This window comes from Haliaeetus leucocephalus, unplaced genomic scaffold, assembly GCF_000737465.1.
Source record: "Haliaeetus leucocephalus isolate CR32 unplaced genomic scaffold, Haliaeetus_leucocephalus-4.0 Scaffold195, whole genome shotgun sequence".
Taxonomy (NCBI): domain Eukaryota; kingdom Metazoa; phylum Chordata; class Aves; order Accipitriformes; family Accipitridae; genus Haliaeetus; species Haliaeetus leucocephalus.
Genome location: NW_010972631.1, coordinates 8,811,614 through 8,826,198, shown reverse-complemented (window position 1 = coordinate 8,826,198; position 14,585 = coordinate 8,811,614). Strand labels below are relative to the sequence as shown.

The 14,585-nt window shown below is 41.9% G+C and overlaps 1 protein-coding gene across 1 annotated transcript in view; it reads left to right on the top strand.

Annotated features, from left to right (window-relative positions):
* LOC104830717 (chromosome unknown open reading frame, human C6orf57) overlaps nucleotides 1–5,537 on the top strand; it is a 5,938-nt gene extending 401 nt beyond the window's left edge. The window contains exons 3-4 of the mRNA XM_010565828.1: nucleotides 2,329–2,481; nucleotides 5,397–5,537. Of these exons, the coding sequence (XP_010564130.1) occupies nucleotides 2,329–2,481; nucleotides 5,397–5,506 (263 nt within the window). The 3' untranslated portion in view covers nucleotides 5,507–5,537. The remainder of the gene's footprint in view (nucleotides 1–2,328; nucleotides 2,482–5,396) is intronic.
* The last annotated feature ends 9,048 nt before the right edge of the window (nucleotides 5,538–14,585 follow it).

Here is a 14,585-nt window from a genome sequence, read left to right as displayed (position 1 = left end):
TAGTAATATTCTCCCCTTTATTGCAAACCTACTGCTATCGGGGCTCACTATCTGTTCCGAAGGTTTTCTTTCCCTGTCGTTGCTGCGAACTTTTAAACGGTAGTAAAATATTAAGCTGTGGTTTAATATTTGTAGAATAGCCGGAGGGAACTTACTGTGGCCTTGAAAGTTACTGGTCTGTGCCCTTTACGTGAGGAGACTCAGGTGATTTGTTTATGGAGAAACCTGGGCTGGACAACAAATAAGGTAGCCTGCATAACAGTGTCTGTCCCCACAGGCATGCTCAGCTTAGGCTGTTCTGTAGGGCTGCAGGTCAGGCCACGCTTCCTTCCCCATCCAGAGTTGAGATTTCTGTGAGCTGGTTGATGGAATATTCCTGAAACAGACCAGTACAGTACATGTTAATAGAAGAGCCAGGAAAAAAATGTTAGATGTTTGTGGTCCCTCCTAGGCTCTATTTGGCTGTTAGGTTCATGGCAATATTTGGCTGATGCTTCTGTCCCCTCAACATCCTGATGAGTGCCCAGCTCCAGCTGCACGAATGGCTTTGTTATGCTAAATCACCGTCTGTGGGCCACTTCAAAAGACTGGATGTTGCAGATGTTGGCTGCGCAGCAACTTTAAAGACTCAGGATTTTCAACTTCTTTTCAAAATCAGCTATATAATTAATAAATTGAATGGCTTTGTAACTGCCCATAAAGGATGAGGGAGTCAAAGATCAGTTTGTAGAATATGGCTTACTGATAAAAGTTGATTGTTCGTTTCATGTTTTTCAGAGGTACTTAATAGTGAGCTTCTGTCATCTCTGTGTCAAGAAGAATGTATTTTGGTCAATAATACCAAGTATTGCAAATAGGAAAATAGATTTTGCTGCTTCTTTGCTGACTGAGATAATCAGTTTCATTTCACTACCTTAATCTGACTTATTTGAACTTGGGCTAGAATATCAGCTTTAATTTAATTTTCTAGCTAGCTTCTCTTTCAGCTTGCTGAAGAATGACAGGATGTTTGGCAGGAGTAGAAAGAGCCAATGTTTGCAGAAGGATTAGATTCTTCGCTGTTGGTAGTCCCTTATGTCATGCTTAAAGCAAAAATAATAATAATAATAAAAAAAATTCCTTTGGGCCATTGGCAACAGTTGGCAGGCATAATACAGTTTATTTGACTGTAGGGTTTAATCTTAAGGCTGTGGTATTTTAAGATGAATGAATATGCTGATTCTGGGAATACAGGTGGATTGTTGGTTGGTGTATATATGGGTGAGTTTAATCCACATTGCTTGAGAAGGTTTCCTGATACGATCTCTTCAGTGAGGTAGAATAATGGTTCTTCCCAGTCCTTTGCTCCCAAGCTGGTACAGGGAGGATTTCTGTTTGAATCTTCCTTCTGAAGAAAAGTCAGAGCTGCTTTAGGCACGTGTCTTAGCTAAATATAATAGCTAAAATATTTTTAGAGGGTAGTTTATGCTCACTGTGGACATTTGGCTTTTTAACCAAATGCAGAAGTATCAGTCATTTTAAGAGATCTTCATAAGTAATTTTTGACTAGTTTATGACTCTTGAATTATTTATGACTTCTGATATCTGTGCACCTCCATCTTTATACTGCTTGAAAGAACTGTATGGGTATTAATAGGCTTTCTCCTACATTTACGTTAAAAAAATGTTAGTGGAACTTTAAAGGAAAAAAGTTGATGCTTTTAATGAAAGCATTTGCATGCAGTTATATAATTGAACTTGAAAGTGCTCAAAGTTTGTCCTGCTTTTGACTACCAGCTGAATTATTTTACCATCATGAGGAAAGCCCAACTATTCTCTACCAACATTCTGGAAAACCTGTTACTAAGGGAACAACGTTTTATTTTTTAAAACTTTCCTTTGGGAAAGCAGAAGCTTTTTCTGACTCAGAAGCTGCTGGAAATGAGCCAAGACATGGAAATCAGCAGGTTTCTTGGGGGAGGTTAGGAATTCTCCAGGAAAACAGAATGTACTGGTCTATGTTAGCATAATTACTATTTAGAGTCTAAAATACAAGAAGATAACAGTGAAGATAAGTTCAAGCAGTTTAAAATACACTGTTTATGTGAACTAAGTTATACAACTAACACAGTTTTGCCTCCATATGTTTCTAGGGCCAAAAATAATTATCTGTGCTGATTTCTTAGGTGTTCGTGAGTTGAATGTTAAACTAATATTTGGAGTTTGTTTTCCTGTCCCCCACTCCCTAGTTTCTGAAGAGAGGGTTTTTCAGAGGTGCTCTGAACAGTCACAGAGCTACTCAGTATTAAACTCTCACATTTATGCTACACATATCTGTTTGTTTGATAGAGTCATCGCAGCTTTGCAGCTTTCTGAGGAGCACCAGCTCTAAGACAGGAGGAAGATCTGAACCTGCTAAGCAGTCGCTTAAGAAACCGAAGTTACCAGTAGGTCGATTTGATGAACCAGAGGAGTCCAGCATAGAGAGGGAACCCCTGGAAAGTAAGTCATGTTTTGTAGCATTCGCTGCATATCAAGGTGCCACGATTAGATCACTGGTCAACCCCAGACCAGGGAAAGAGACAGATAACACACACAGTGTGAGCGCCAACTTCCGCCTTTTATTGCGCAGTCAATTCCTTTTATACTAACAAGGGTAGGCGGGATTACAGACACATCATAAGGCTGCGACTAACCCTCTAACTTTCCGTGACATCGCGAGATCTTCTGAACGCCGAACCCTACAATGTTTTACAAAATTGAAAGCCATGTTTTAAAGGCAAGACCCTGAGATGCAGTGCTGATGTCAGTTTAAGAAGAGGTGTAGGCATTCAGCACTTCAGAATCGCTTTCTAAGCTTACTGGCTCTGAAAAAAACGAGGCAGCGCAGCAAATGGTGCATGGGGGAGAAAGTCTTCAGAAAAAGGGTGGTCAAACACTGTAACAAGTCACCCAGAGGATCTGTGATCCCTCTCCTCTTGGAGATACTCCAGTTCGCCTGGATGTCCTGACCTAACACCAGCCTTTTAAGCAGGGTTGGGGCCAGATGTCTGCCAAAGGTGCCTTCCACCGTAAACCGCTGCACGATTCTGAGAAATGTAGCTGGTACTGGTCTATTAAGTACAGCTGTAAATGGTGGTAGTAAACTCATGAGGGCACCAGCTACTTTTAATTATCCAAAAAGCCTGTTGTGTTCCTTAGTTCACAAAAGATTTCTGATTCATGCTGTATTTCATGGTCAGTCTTTCTCTCAGTCTTGCAGGTAGCGTTTTGAAAAGCAGCAACAGATAATGAGTTTGCTGAGCCACTCGGTGGGGTCTAGGGAGACCTAATGAACTGCTGTTGGTGTTGCGTTCCAGTCACCTTAGTGGGCTGCATTCAGAGGACCTGACAAGATTGAGGCACAGATATATTGCTGCTGAAGTCACTAGGAATGTATACTTTTTTTTATCAGATGGGAGAAAGACAAAATCTCTTTTCTTCCTTCTTTTTAATTGGCCATCTTCTCTTAACTAAAAGTGCTAGTCATGCTTTTATCTTATTCACCATAGTGTGATATTCTGCTACTGTTTACCAGTAGTGATAACCATGTTTATCTATTTTGAGGTCTCTAGGATAAGCTTTTTTAATATATCAATAGATTACTATGACTATCCAGATGACAAAATGACTGAAAAATTATAGTATCATCTCTGAAATGGTTGCAAGCAATTTCAGGTTGTGACTCACTTGAGAACTGACTCAGAGTTGGAGTTACTGTATAAGCAGCTATTTAATTCTTGTCCTTTATTCCCAAGAAAATAAATGTCATCACTGCTTCATTTAGAATGAATGCATAATTATTATCTTTTGCTTTTCACTTGGGTGTTCTAGGTTTTAGAGCAAGACTCAAGGTTTCTTTTGGCTTCAAATGTAGTTGTACATTCTTCACATGTAACACTAGTAATAGTTTGTTAGGCTGCTGACTGCCCATTGTGTTGTTAGGAAAAAACGTAAGAGTTTAAGCGGGCTATTTGAATTCCCGCTGCTGTGTAGCTATTGTGGACAAATCTTCTGAGCTTCTGCATCCACTGTCAGCACATCAGTAGTGCTTGGATATTGGGATGATGACATTGACAAAATAATATTAGATGCATTTGCACTCCTTCTACTGCCAGAGGTGCTCAAATAGTGACATTTCCTATCCTGGTCTGCATGAATTTTTAAACAGGCATCCCAATATGTCATTCTGTATAGCCTGTAGCTACGTGAGTCTCCCTCCATCACTGTCCTTTTTCTCTGCTCTCCAGGGTTTCTGTTGTTGTCTTTCCTCATTTTCAGCCCTGCTCCTCATTACTTGTGTTGCCCACCAGGGCTGAAGTAGGGATACAACTGAGGGAGCCCTGAGTTACACATATATATGGGAGGCCCTGGAGAATCAGCGTGTCAAGGGGATGTGTGGGGTACAGTGAGCTTCAGGGATACCTGCAGTCCAGTGCAGGGTGAGAAAACGCTCGGCCTCGGATGCTGCCGTGCCAAAACATACTTCGTGGCTTGGCGATGCCCAGTGGGATGGCCATTGTGCAGCATGGGTGGCCGGAGTTACTACTCTTAAGAGATGGCCCTGAGTAAGGGAGCACTGAGTAGCACAAGGATGTTGATTGTGAGGTGCAGAAAGCTCCAAGTAGGCAGCATAAGCTAGTAGGGTGCTGGGAACAAAAGAAGCACTGCTAATGTGTAAGCTTAGCACATCACTTAACAGAGAGAGCTGAAAGTCCAATCCATACCCCACTTAGGAAGAGTTTCCCTCTCCTGAAAGGGTGTTGCAGTGACTTAGTGAGCTTAATTTAAGCTTTAGAAGGTGAAAAGTCTAATTTTAGCTATTCGGGATGTTACAGTACTTCCTGTGACTGTGGTATCTCGTCTGGTGTTGATGAATATCAATATGCTACTTCTTGAAAAACGTACCAGTATCCGTGAAAACATGGTGTTTTAAATACAAGAATAATAGAATTTTAACTAAAATTCAAGCTAAAAATTAAAAACGTGAGTGCTTAAAATTAGAGACCTAAACAAACACAGAAAGTGACCTGGTGTTTTAGATATAGTGAACATACGTACAGCATACCTGAATGACACAAATTCTCACTGGGAATTGATGAGAAACTGCGGTGCTTTGGTGCCTTTGGGCATTGAGTTGCTTTTTTATTTGCATAACTGGATATGATCGTACATATTGCTGCCTGTAGTCGAAACACTCTCTGAAATTACTTTTGGATGACTCTGGGAAATGTTTAACTCCAGGTTGTCTTTAAAAACAAAAAGAGAATTGATTTTGTATTTGAAAATTAAACTAAGAGGCAAACATTGTAGATGGTGACATCTTTGTGTTTGTCAACATTATAGGCATTTTAATGAACTTTCCCTGTCATTTTTAGAGTTCCCTGATGGAATCAATCCTGCTACAAAAGAGAGGGGTGGACCTAGAGGCCCTGAACCTACACGTTTCGGAGACTGGGAGAGAAAAGGACGTTGTATAGATTTTTAATGTGTAAATGTGTCTGTGTTGCTAATGTTTCTAGTTGCCTGGATTTGTTGTGAAGCTTGTTGTTTCTGTCATGCTTGTGATGAATTTTCTGAGAGATATTATGTAAACAAACATAATGCTGCAGCTCAGATTTTGGAGCTGTTATTTGCTCAGTGTCGACCTGATCTGTAATACTGTTTACCCTATCCAAGTATAAATGCAAGTATAGTGATGTGAAATGGATAGTTGGGATCTTACTGAGATATACAAGGGCTTGGATTTCTTTGTGTATTTAAGCATTTATGTAGTGTCTTAAAAGTGGTAAAAGAGCTTTACAGTTCATGAACCTTGACACTGTTATCCAAAGTACAGCCTCCGAGGAGGAGGAGGAGATCGGTACGTGACTGATCTTAGCACAGTGGGTCATTGGTAAAAGTCCCCTTAATCAAGAACCATCCCCTCTGCCTCCGTTAGAGTGGGTTGGGGTTCCTTTCCTGTTTGTGGAGAAGGGATGGAAATGCCGTTTCATCTCGTCTCAGGCTGACCGCTGTAAATGGCATGACAGAAATGCAGGCTTAATTCCGAGAGGGTCAGCCCGTGATTGCAAGTAGTGTTGGGGTGCTCTGTATGCAGTTTTAGAATACTGTTCGTTATAACCTAGCTTATTACATGCTATTTGCATTATCTTTTCCTTGATTCATGGAGATGCCTGTTTGAAAACTGGCTAAATGCTGCTTGGGGAAAAATAACATTACTTTCTGACACCTTATGGTCGAAAGGAGACTGATTACATTAGATGATCTAATATTGCAGGTCTTTAAAACTAAGTTATCTGGCACTGAACTAAGTATCTTTCAGTCAGACTGAGCTCAGTTCTTCATTCAAGAATTTGCCTAGTTGTAAATAACTGTAGCAGAGTGTAAATCTACCACCTGTGGGGGTACTTATTAATAAGAATAAGCTGTCATTATTAAAATGTGTGAACATATGGTCTGTTTCTGTGCAAGTTCTTTTTGATAGCCTAAACAAATGGATCTTCTCCAGTCTTCAACTGTAAATGTTTTCTTCATCCCTTTGTGTTTCCTTCCTGGTGTTTTGCTGTTTTTTAACCTCTTCTCTTTTACTCTAAGTGCTCCAGTTTCTGTATTCACAGTTCCTGTTAGCTGCTTTTGCTGGAGCACCACAGTGGGCATTAAGATGGAACAAAAGTTTCTTGGAGAGCCCAGGACAGTCTCCCATTTTATTGCCTACATTTCTTTTTCCTCTATGGCTATTTTTGCCTTTTGCTATGCCAAAGCAGGTTGTACCCAAATGAAATTCAGCTTTACTTCATGATTTCTGTTGCTTTGCATTACTCTGGCTCTGTGTAGGAACACATGGCTTTGCCCAGCTTTGCCTTTTGTATGGTTTTATTGGAGCCTTAAAGTGTGCTAGTCCTATCACAAATCTGTACAACCTCCCAAAAACTCACCCGACTTGCAGCCAGTGGGAGAGCTCCTCACTGAGATCTGCCAGTTTGTGTACCCAGCGTTTGTTTTACTGACATAGTATCACACTAGTTGTGAGTTAAGATGTTTGACTCGCTGCGATGATGACCTGCAGAAGTATTAAGACTGTTCAGTTAGGTTTATCAACCAGGTACCTTGCTGAAGAGCAAAATGAGGTTTACTAAAGCCTGGTTTTGATAAAAGATGTTAAGTGGTGGTAATTGCGTTTTGAACCTTTAATCTTCTATAAATTTAAACTGCAGCATGGTTTGGATATTGGAAAACTGGTCTGTATTTATACCCAATTCATTCTAGTTTCCCTTCTGTAGTGTGACACTTGAGTTTTCCCAAAATCTATTGGCATTTTCAGTTACCAAAAAATATGCTGGGTCAGCTATCTTTAATGTATGCTGCTTATTATTTCTAGTAATGCTTTGCCTCCTTGGTTGCTAGTGGGTTGGAAGATCCTTCATCACACAATACACCACCTTTTCAAATAGGAAGCAGGAGTTTTAATTGGAAACTTGCCTTTTCTGCATCGTTATTAATAGGCTTAACATCTTAATTAGTGAAGAGGCAGTAACGCTACCATGGTTACTTTATTTTTGAATTCCAATTCTTACTCTCCTTATCCATGGATTGTTGCATGAGTTTGTTATCTTCTCTTACCAGGTTTTACCCTTCCCAGCATGCGCTCCATGAATGGTTACCCAGTTCCACTTCTTGGCGTTCCTGATTTTCGATTCTGATTGCTCCCTTCAGCATAGACTGCCCCTGCAGTCCTCCCTGGCTGCTGAATTGCACCTTTTTGATTTGGCATATAAGGAACTGGTCTCACTTTTCCATGGTTTTCTTTCTGTTTCGGTTAGTTACCTTCAGTCTCCCCCTGCTTTGTGTTGAAGGGCTGACCCAAGCGCTGTCCAGGCCCCTGCCTCTCTGCTTTCATGCGGGTGATGACTGCCGCTGTTGGAGCCACTCATTCCGGCCTGAGCTTGGGCAGGTCCCTGCCCGTATCTGTGGAGGACCTGGGTTTGAAAGATAGCTTGGAGAGCGCTGTCTGTACCGAGAAGACAGAGTGCCTCATGAAGGCAGGGATTTTGCTTTCTCCCAAAAAATAAAATGGCTCTTGCTAACCAGTGTTGTAAATAGCTGTCAAGGAGTTGGCACTCAGGAAACAGAGGATACCACTTCCGTCCTGAGGAGCTTCAGGCCCTTTTCACCACCTCCCAGGCCACTGCCAGTAACAACCAAGTACCTGCTTAATTTGGTTAGGGAGTGTGTCAGGAAGAGATAAGAAACTGAACATTTGGGCAAAATAACACGTAGCAGCCAAAGAGTGAGTGCCAGAGGGTGTTTCTGTGGGGTCTGCCCATCTGGCATTTGCCAAAAAGAGGAGCCCTAGGCTCCCGTAATGTGGTGCTGCAAAATCGCTTGTGGTACCTGTCAAAACCAATCATGGTTTGAATGCGACAACCAATACAATGATATCGTAGGGCATAAACGATCATTTCTGTTTTGTTTTCTTGCACTGTCTGCAGTTAGGAAGGAAGCACTTCAGCACTTTTTCAGTGCTGTCTTCCTGCTCTTCCCAGATGATTAATATTAGCAATTCACTGGGATATAGCATTAGGGTAAAGCGATGGCTTGTGGCAGTAGCCATTAGATTAGCTACAGGTATGTTTTTATCATAAATACTGATTGAATCTATTTTTTTAGCTCTTTTAGTTAGCAAAACAGTGTAAAGCAGCAGGGGTTATACCCATTTTCTTTTAAATTTCTGGGAGACAAAGGAAAATTGTTCTGCCTGTGTAAGCAAATTCTTGTAGTACTGGAGGATGCTTGCTCTGTTTTCTGTACTAAAAAGCTCTATGTTGCGTTTCTGTAGTAGGTTTTCTCTTTTAAAGTTAAACTTGTTTCTGCTAGCTTGCATAGCTACATTTGGTACTTTATTAAAATTATGAAGCATTTATTGTTTGAAGGAACTGCTCTGTAATTACTTTATTACAAAATCTATAAAGTTGCACTCTACAGTTGAAGAAGTTGTTTGCTATTTATTGCCTTGTTTGGAAAGTATGTATTTCAGTGCCAATTTTACTATGTTAAAATACAAGGTTTATTATATAGTTGAATCAGAGTAAAATTACCCTTTATGGTAGCAGATGTTTGTAAAGGACCATAACGTTGTTATAAAACTTTACTACTTCTTCAGTTGACTGCAATAAATGATCACAAATTCCAGCGATCTGTAGTGACAGATGTGTTACATGTCTTTTTATGACACTTATTTTGGTATTGTTATTTAAAAAGGACCACAACACCTTGTTCTGAAGTGTCAGGAAAATAGCAGAACTGTGTATCATTTATAAGAGAAGAGGATTTGGAAGTTCTGTGGGTTTTGTAATTGTTCATCAGTCACTAACACAGTGCCGAAGCGTATCAAAGCATAAGGAAACTACGTGAGATGTGTTTCTGTGTGCTGACCGTGATGAAAATTTGTGGTCACTTTTATAACACACAATATGAAAATACCTTTACTTAGCTGGTGGTTGGTGTTTCATGTCAGACCAGCTGAGATGTGCAGCCTACATTCTAATGTCAGTATGGCTGTGCTCCCTCTTACATCTTTGTAACTGGTGGTAGGGGGTAGTCATGTCTAATTTTCCCAAGGACTTTTGTTGCAGAAGGGGTGGCACAGTAGAAAATGAATCATAGTTATAAAATTAGATTTTGGCAAATCCTGAGAAAAGAGCTCTATTTAAAATGAGTGCTGTGAAGAGCAGAACTAAGGAAGTCCTGTTTCCTATTAATGTGTTACACCTCTGGTAGATCCAGTGTCTTTCTCCATGTTTCCTTGTTGGGAAGAGAAGAGGGCAAGAGAGAGGGCATCTTTCTGCCCATCATTTCGCCCCTGGGGGCATTATTTGGACCTCTTTCCCAGCCACTGATTTTCACAGAGCTTGCAAGAACTTAATTGCCTTGGAAACTCCTCTCTCCTTGACACCTTTTCAGAATAGGTTGAAGTTACTCACTGGCTTCTAAAGTCATGAGGTTACACAGATATTGGCCTCCCATCCTTTGGAAATCAAGCTGATGAATAACTTCGACCCTATATATTTTCTTCAGAAATATTCAGCATCTCTCTGCATTTTTCTACTGTAAGAATGGAGGAGTTATTTTCCCCTCAAAGAACATCAAAAGTGCCAATTAAAGCTTACAGCAGTAAGACTTTGACATGCATTTTCCAGGCATTAAGTCTCCCCGTCAGCTATAGTCTTGGGCCTGTAAAAAAATCACATTTTTTAATGTTGCCATTTTTAGAATGAGAATGTTCAAAGCAGCTCTTTAAGGTCCTTACTTAACAAATTAATTCATAATAAAGCTGACATACCTGGCCATCAAAATGCAGTTCAAATCAGTGTTAGTCTTTGTCAAAATCAGGCGAGTTATGAAATGAACGGGTGGTCAGGTTAGTTCTACAAGCCAGATATGGAACTATTATTTACGCTGGGACTCTCTCCTAATCAGCTGCTTTAAAATTGAGTGACACCTAGCCGTCTGTGCTTGTTTCGTAATTAGTTGCAATGGAGGGAGGTGCCTCTAAAAACTAGTCTGTCTTAGTAGGGGGAGATGAATTCTTCACTACAGATGGTGAATGGGAAGAAGTTTTAAGTGTGTCCTCTCCATTAACTTTCAAGGCTGTGTAAATAAATGGCTGTCCTAAGCAAGATACCACTAGATAGATGTCAGCTTCCTGGTGCTGACAGCAGAGAAGCTGCGGTGTCGGTGACCATGAGGTGTAAACTACTTGCTTCCTTCTCAGAGGACCTGCAGTGCTTTTGCTGCCTGTGCCCTTCCCAGACGCTGCTGGCAGCGAAGGGGACGTTCAGGGCCAGCTCTTAAGTGCCTTGTAAAAGGGAGTTTGCTTCCCTTAAAGTGAGAGGAAGGAGGCTGAAGCGAAGACTTTAAATTCCTTCTGCCTGTCCACCTCCCAAACATGCCTTTGATGCTCCCTAAAGCATCATATAGCCAAGAGGGTAACACTGGATATAATTATATTGGGTGACAGCAAGTATCTCAGACCTAGGAAGTTGGGGGGTTTTCTTCCCTAACAAGGAAAGGGTGAAGTGCGTCAAACTAACAACTGTCTTCATCCAATGTGCTGCTGAAAGAGGGAGCCAGTATCAAGATAAAACTGGCTGACTAGAAAAAAATTAACATATTTGCTCAGCAAACCCTCAGTCTGTGTGACTTCCTCGTGAGAGCTTAAAGAACAGAGGATGGTGTGTTTCCAGTTTCCATTTGAAAGCTGGGGAAAATTTCACTGTCTCCTAGAAGATACGTGAACAAATGTTGCTTAGCTCAGGGAGCATCCTGCTTCTCGCCTATTTTTTCCCCCCCCAGGGCTTTCACTTGGAAGTTCTACAGTGTGTATGTGTGATTCTTAGATTTTTTTTTCCAGATGTTTTTCTTGAAATAGGACTGCAGTATAATGACAGGTAACTGTTTGGTCTGGCAGGCATATTGCTTCATCCTCCCTGTATATGGTGATGTCATTTTTTTCTGCCTTGTAATGACAGCTATAGCTCTATTATTATTAAATTGTATATTATTTAATCCTGCTTTTAATTCTTGCCATGCTTGAAGCCATTTTTTGATAGGTACCGTAGTTCCTTTGGAGTAGTAACACGATACGTCACAAAATTAATTACAAATTGCAGATGTTTCTCCCTCTCCCTCCTTTCTCTGAAGGACATCTTTTGATAATTTGTATTTTGTACATGAAGATCTTGTTGACGGTCAAATAAAAAAGGTAATCCCTGTGGACTGGAACTCCTCCATCCCTGAGTTGCATCTGACTCTCACATTCAGGTTCATTATTCTAGTAAAATGTAGCTCTTGTGGGAAGTCAAGGGTGCAAAGAGGGAGAAAGAGATGCCTCTAACAAGCAGCACCAGTCTCCCTGAAAGTTTTACACATAAACCCAAACTCATTTTAAGGCCTCCTTTAATTGGGCATTGTTGAAGGTGGCTTAGCTGTTACAGTTATGTTATTAAAACATTTTTTCAGAGCATGTAGCTGTGGTCCAGTCTGTCCAGTACGGACACACAGGTATGTCGGGGCAGTCCTGAAACAAGTCACTTAGGTGGTTTTTAGAGGTTGATGGCTTAGTTTGCACAGAGAAACCCAGTGCTAAGGCAGTACAGATCTGACTGGCAGGTACATTGTTGGCTCACCTGTGAGTGGCTGTGGGTAGAAACATCTCTTAAATGGCACAGAGCTTCTGGTAAATGGGCTTCCCAGAACATAGTGACATCATCAGTGATGCGCATGCCTGCTATGCGTGATGTCAGCTCAGACGCTGGACCTGACCTTTCCATTTGAGCAGCAGTTGCTTGGAATAACATGAGGTTGATCTCTGAGCTAGGCAGTTACCTTCTGGTCTTATACATCGCCTCCATTTTGAAGATAAGCTGGGATTTATTCCTTCTTAAGAACAGAGATCTCGGAGAGGCATCTGTGCCTGCCGCTGTTCCGGGAGATGTGCTGCGTCCTCTCGTCCCCTCGCTCAGGAGGACCTCTGATGGGAGAGCACCTGGCAGGGAAAGGCTGAATTACACACTGAACAGGTGGAGGAGGGCAAGCAAATGCGCATTTGGGCAGCTGATGACCAGATGGTCCTTCCTGTAAAACTATTCATAGTGAGGTGTGGGTAATACCAGCCGCATCGCAGAGGCCTGCTGTGCTCTGCAAACCCTGTGCAAGGAGAAAAAATGGAATACTCTAAGCAGGATTCACGCAGTGATTTGGTGCTTTGCGGGAAGCCAGAAAGCATAACAGTACAGGGATGCAAGGGAATAAAAAGTATTTAATCTCCCCGTATTATTGAAAACAAGGGGAGAGAATGAGATGACCGGAGCGTTATGTTAGCTTGCTGTGTCACTACACCTCTCTGAGGTAACCCTCTGTCTGTGTATTACTAACCAGTTGTTACATATTGCAATACTTGTGTCTTAAAATGCCTCATTTTGTGTTTTCTGGCCCGCAGCCTCATATACTTTGGAGCTGAAGAGAAGAAGAATGTTTAGATTGTTGCCACCAGCGGCAGCTTATTTGTGCCGGGGCAGACGGGCACCCCAGGAAGCGGTCACAGCCATTCACCAAAGGAGTGTTGTGGGAGCACCTCTGCTGCCGGCCCTGCGTGCACAGCGCTGAGGTCCACGAGCACTTTCAGCAGCGGGTGGGCTAACCTTTGCCAGCAGGCGCTGGCTGCGGGCATGGAGGGAGGGGAGGCAGGCGTAGGTTTCCACATCCAAATTGGCACCAGGATTTTCCCTGTCGCAGCAGTGCCCGTGTTTTTTCTTTTGGTTTATGGGAACAAAAAAGGGTTATGTCCTTTCAACCGATGGCAGAGCAGCATTAATGATGGTGCTGGCATTATTTCAGACCACAGTGGCACCAGAAAACAGGACATTGGTTTGTTATCCCTCAGCAGAGGAAAGAACAATTGCTCCTGGTCTTTGGGAGAAAACTTGCTTTGTCATCTGCTGGCTGGGAGAGAAATGGCAAGGTATGGAATGACATGATGAGTGGGGGTGGGGAAATCTGGCAAGAAACCCCTCTGACATTTTGGGCTGCCTGGTCTGTAGGAAATTCTCGTACAACCTAATTTGGGAATAGCAGCCCAAATTTCACTTTGTAGTCCACAGAGCCCTTTCCATCTGCTCTACTTCAACAGCCAGACACATATTCATAAAACTTCAGAAGTGGTCTGGATGTCGTACTGTTCCTGGACACACAACAAACTTCTCCTAAGCCTGTATTTGTGTTACTGGCCTTTTTTTTCTTTTTTTTTAAGTTAGGCTGTCTCCAAGGAAGTTGCCTTATCACAGCCAGTTTTAGCATGACTACACTGCTTTGCTAGACTCAAGGACAAGAGGCCTGGATTTACCATGGATTCTAGGAAGAGTTCAGTGTACTGGAGACTGGCCACTGATGCCTTGGTAATTTGCTGACATTGATTGGCACACAGGGGTTATTTTTACTTAGTACATGAGCAGCAGAATGTACTGCAGTGCATCACTGGTGGCACACATCAAGAACAAGTTCTGTGGGAAGCCAGTCAGCTTAATTGCCTGTGAACAGTAAGAAATCATAGAATCATAGAATCATTTAGGTTGGAAAAGACCTTTAAGATCATCAAGTCCAACCATCAACCTAACACTGCCAAGTCTACCACTAAACCACATCCCTAAGTGCCACATCTACTCATCTTTTAAACACCTCCAGGATTGGTGACTCAACCACTTCCCTGGGCAGCCTGTTCCAATGCTTGACAACACTTTCAGTGAAGAAATTTTTCCTAGTATCCAACCTAAATCTCCCCATGTGCAAGTTGCCCTCTGAACTACCTCAGCCACCACACAGCTAGCAGTCTGGACTCAGCATTTCCTGCTGAGTACTAGACCTCTCGTCTTCTCTGGCAAGACAAAATGTGTATGTTGTTCCTCTCCATGGAAGGAAATTATTTCAATAACAGCCTCCCACGCAGAGCTGAAACTGAAAACTGTAACTGTTTCTAGAACATGAATATCTACATACATTTGCATATCCTT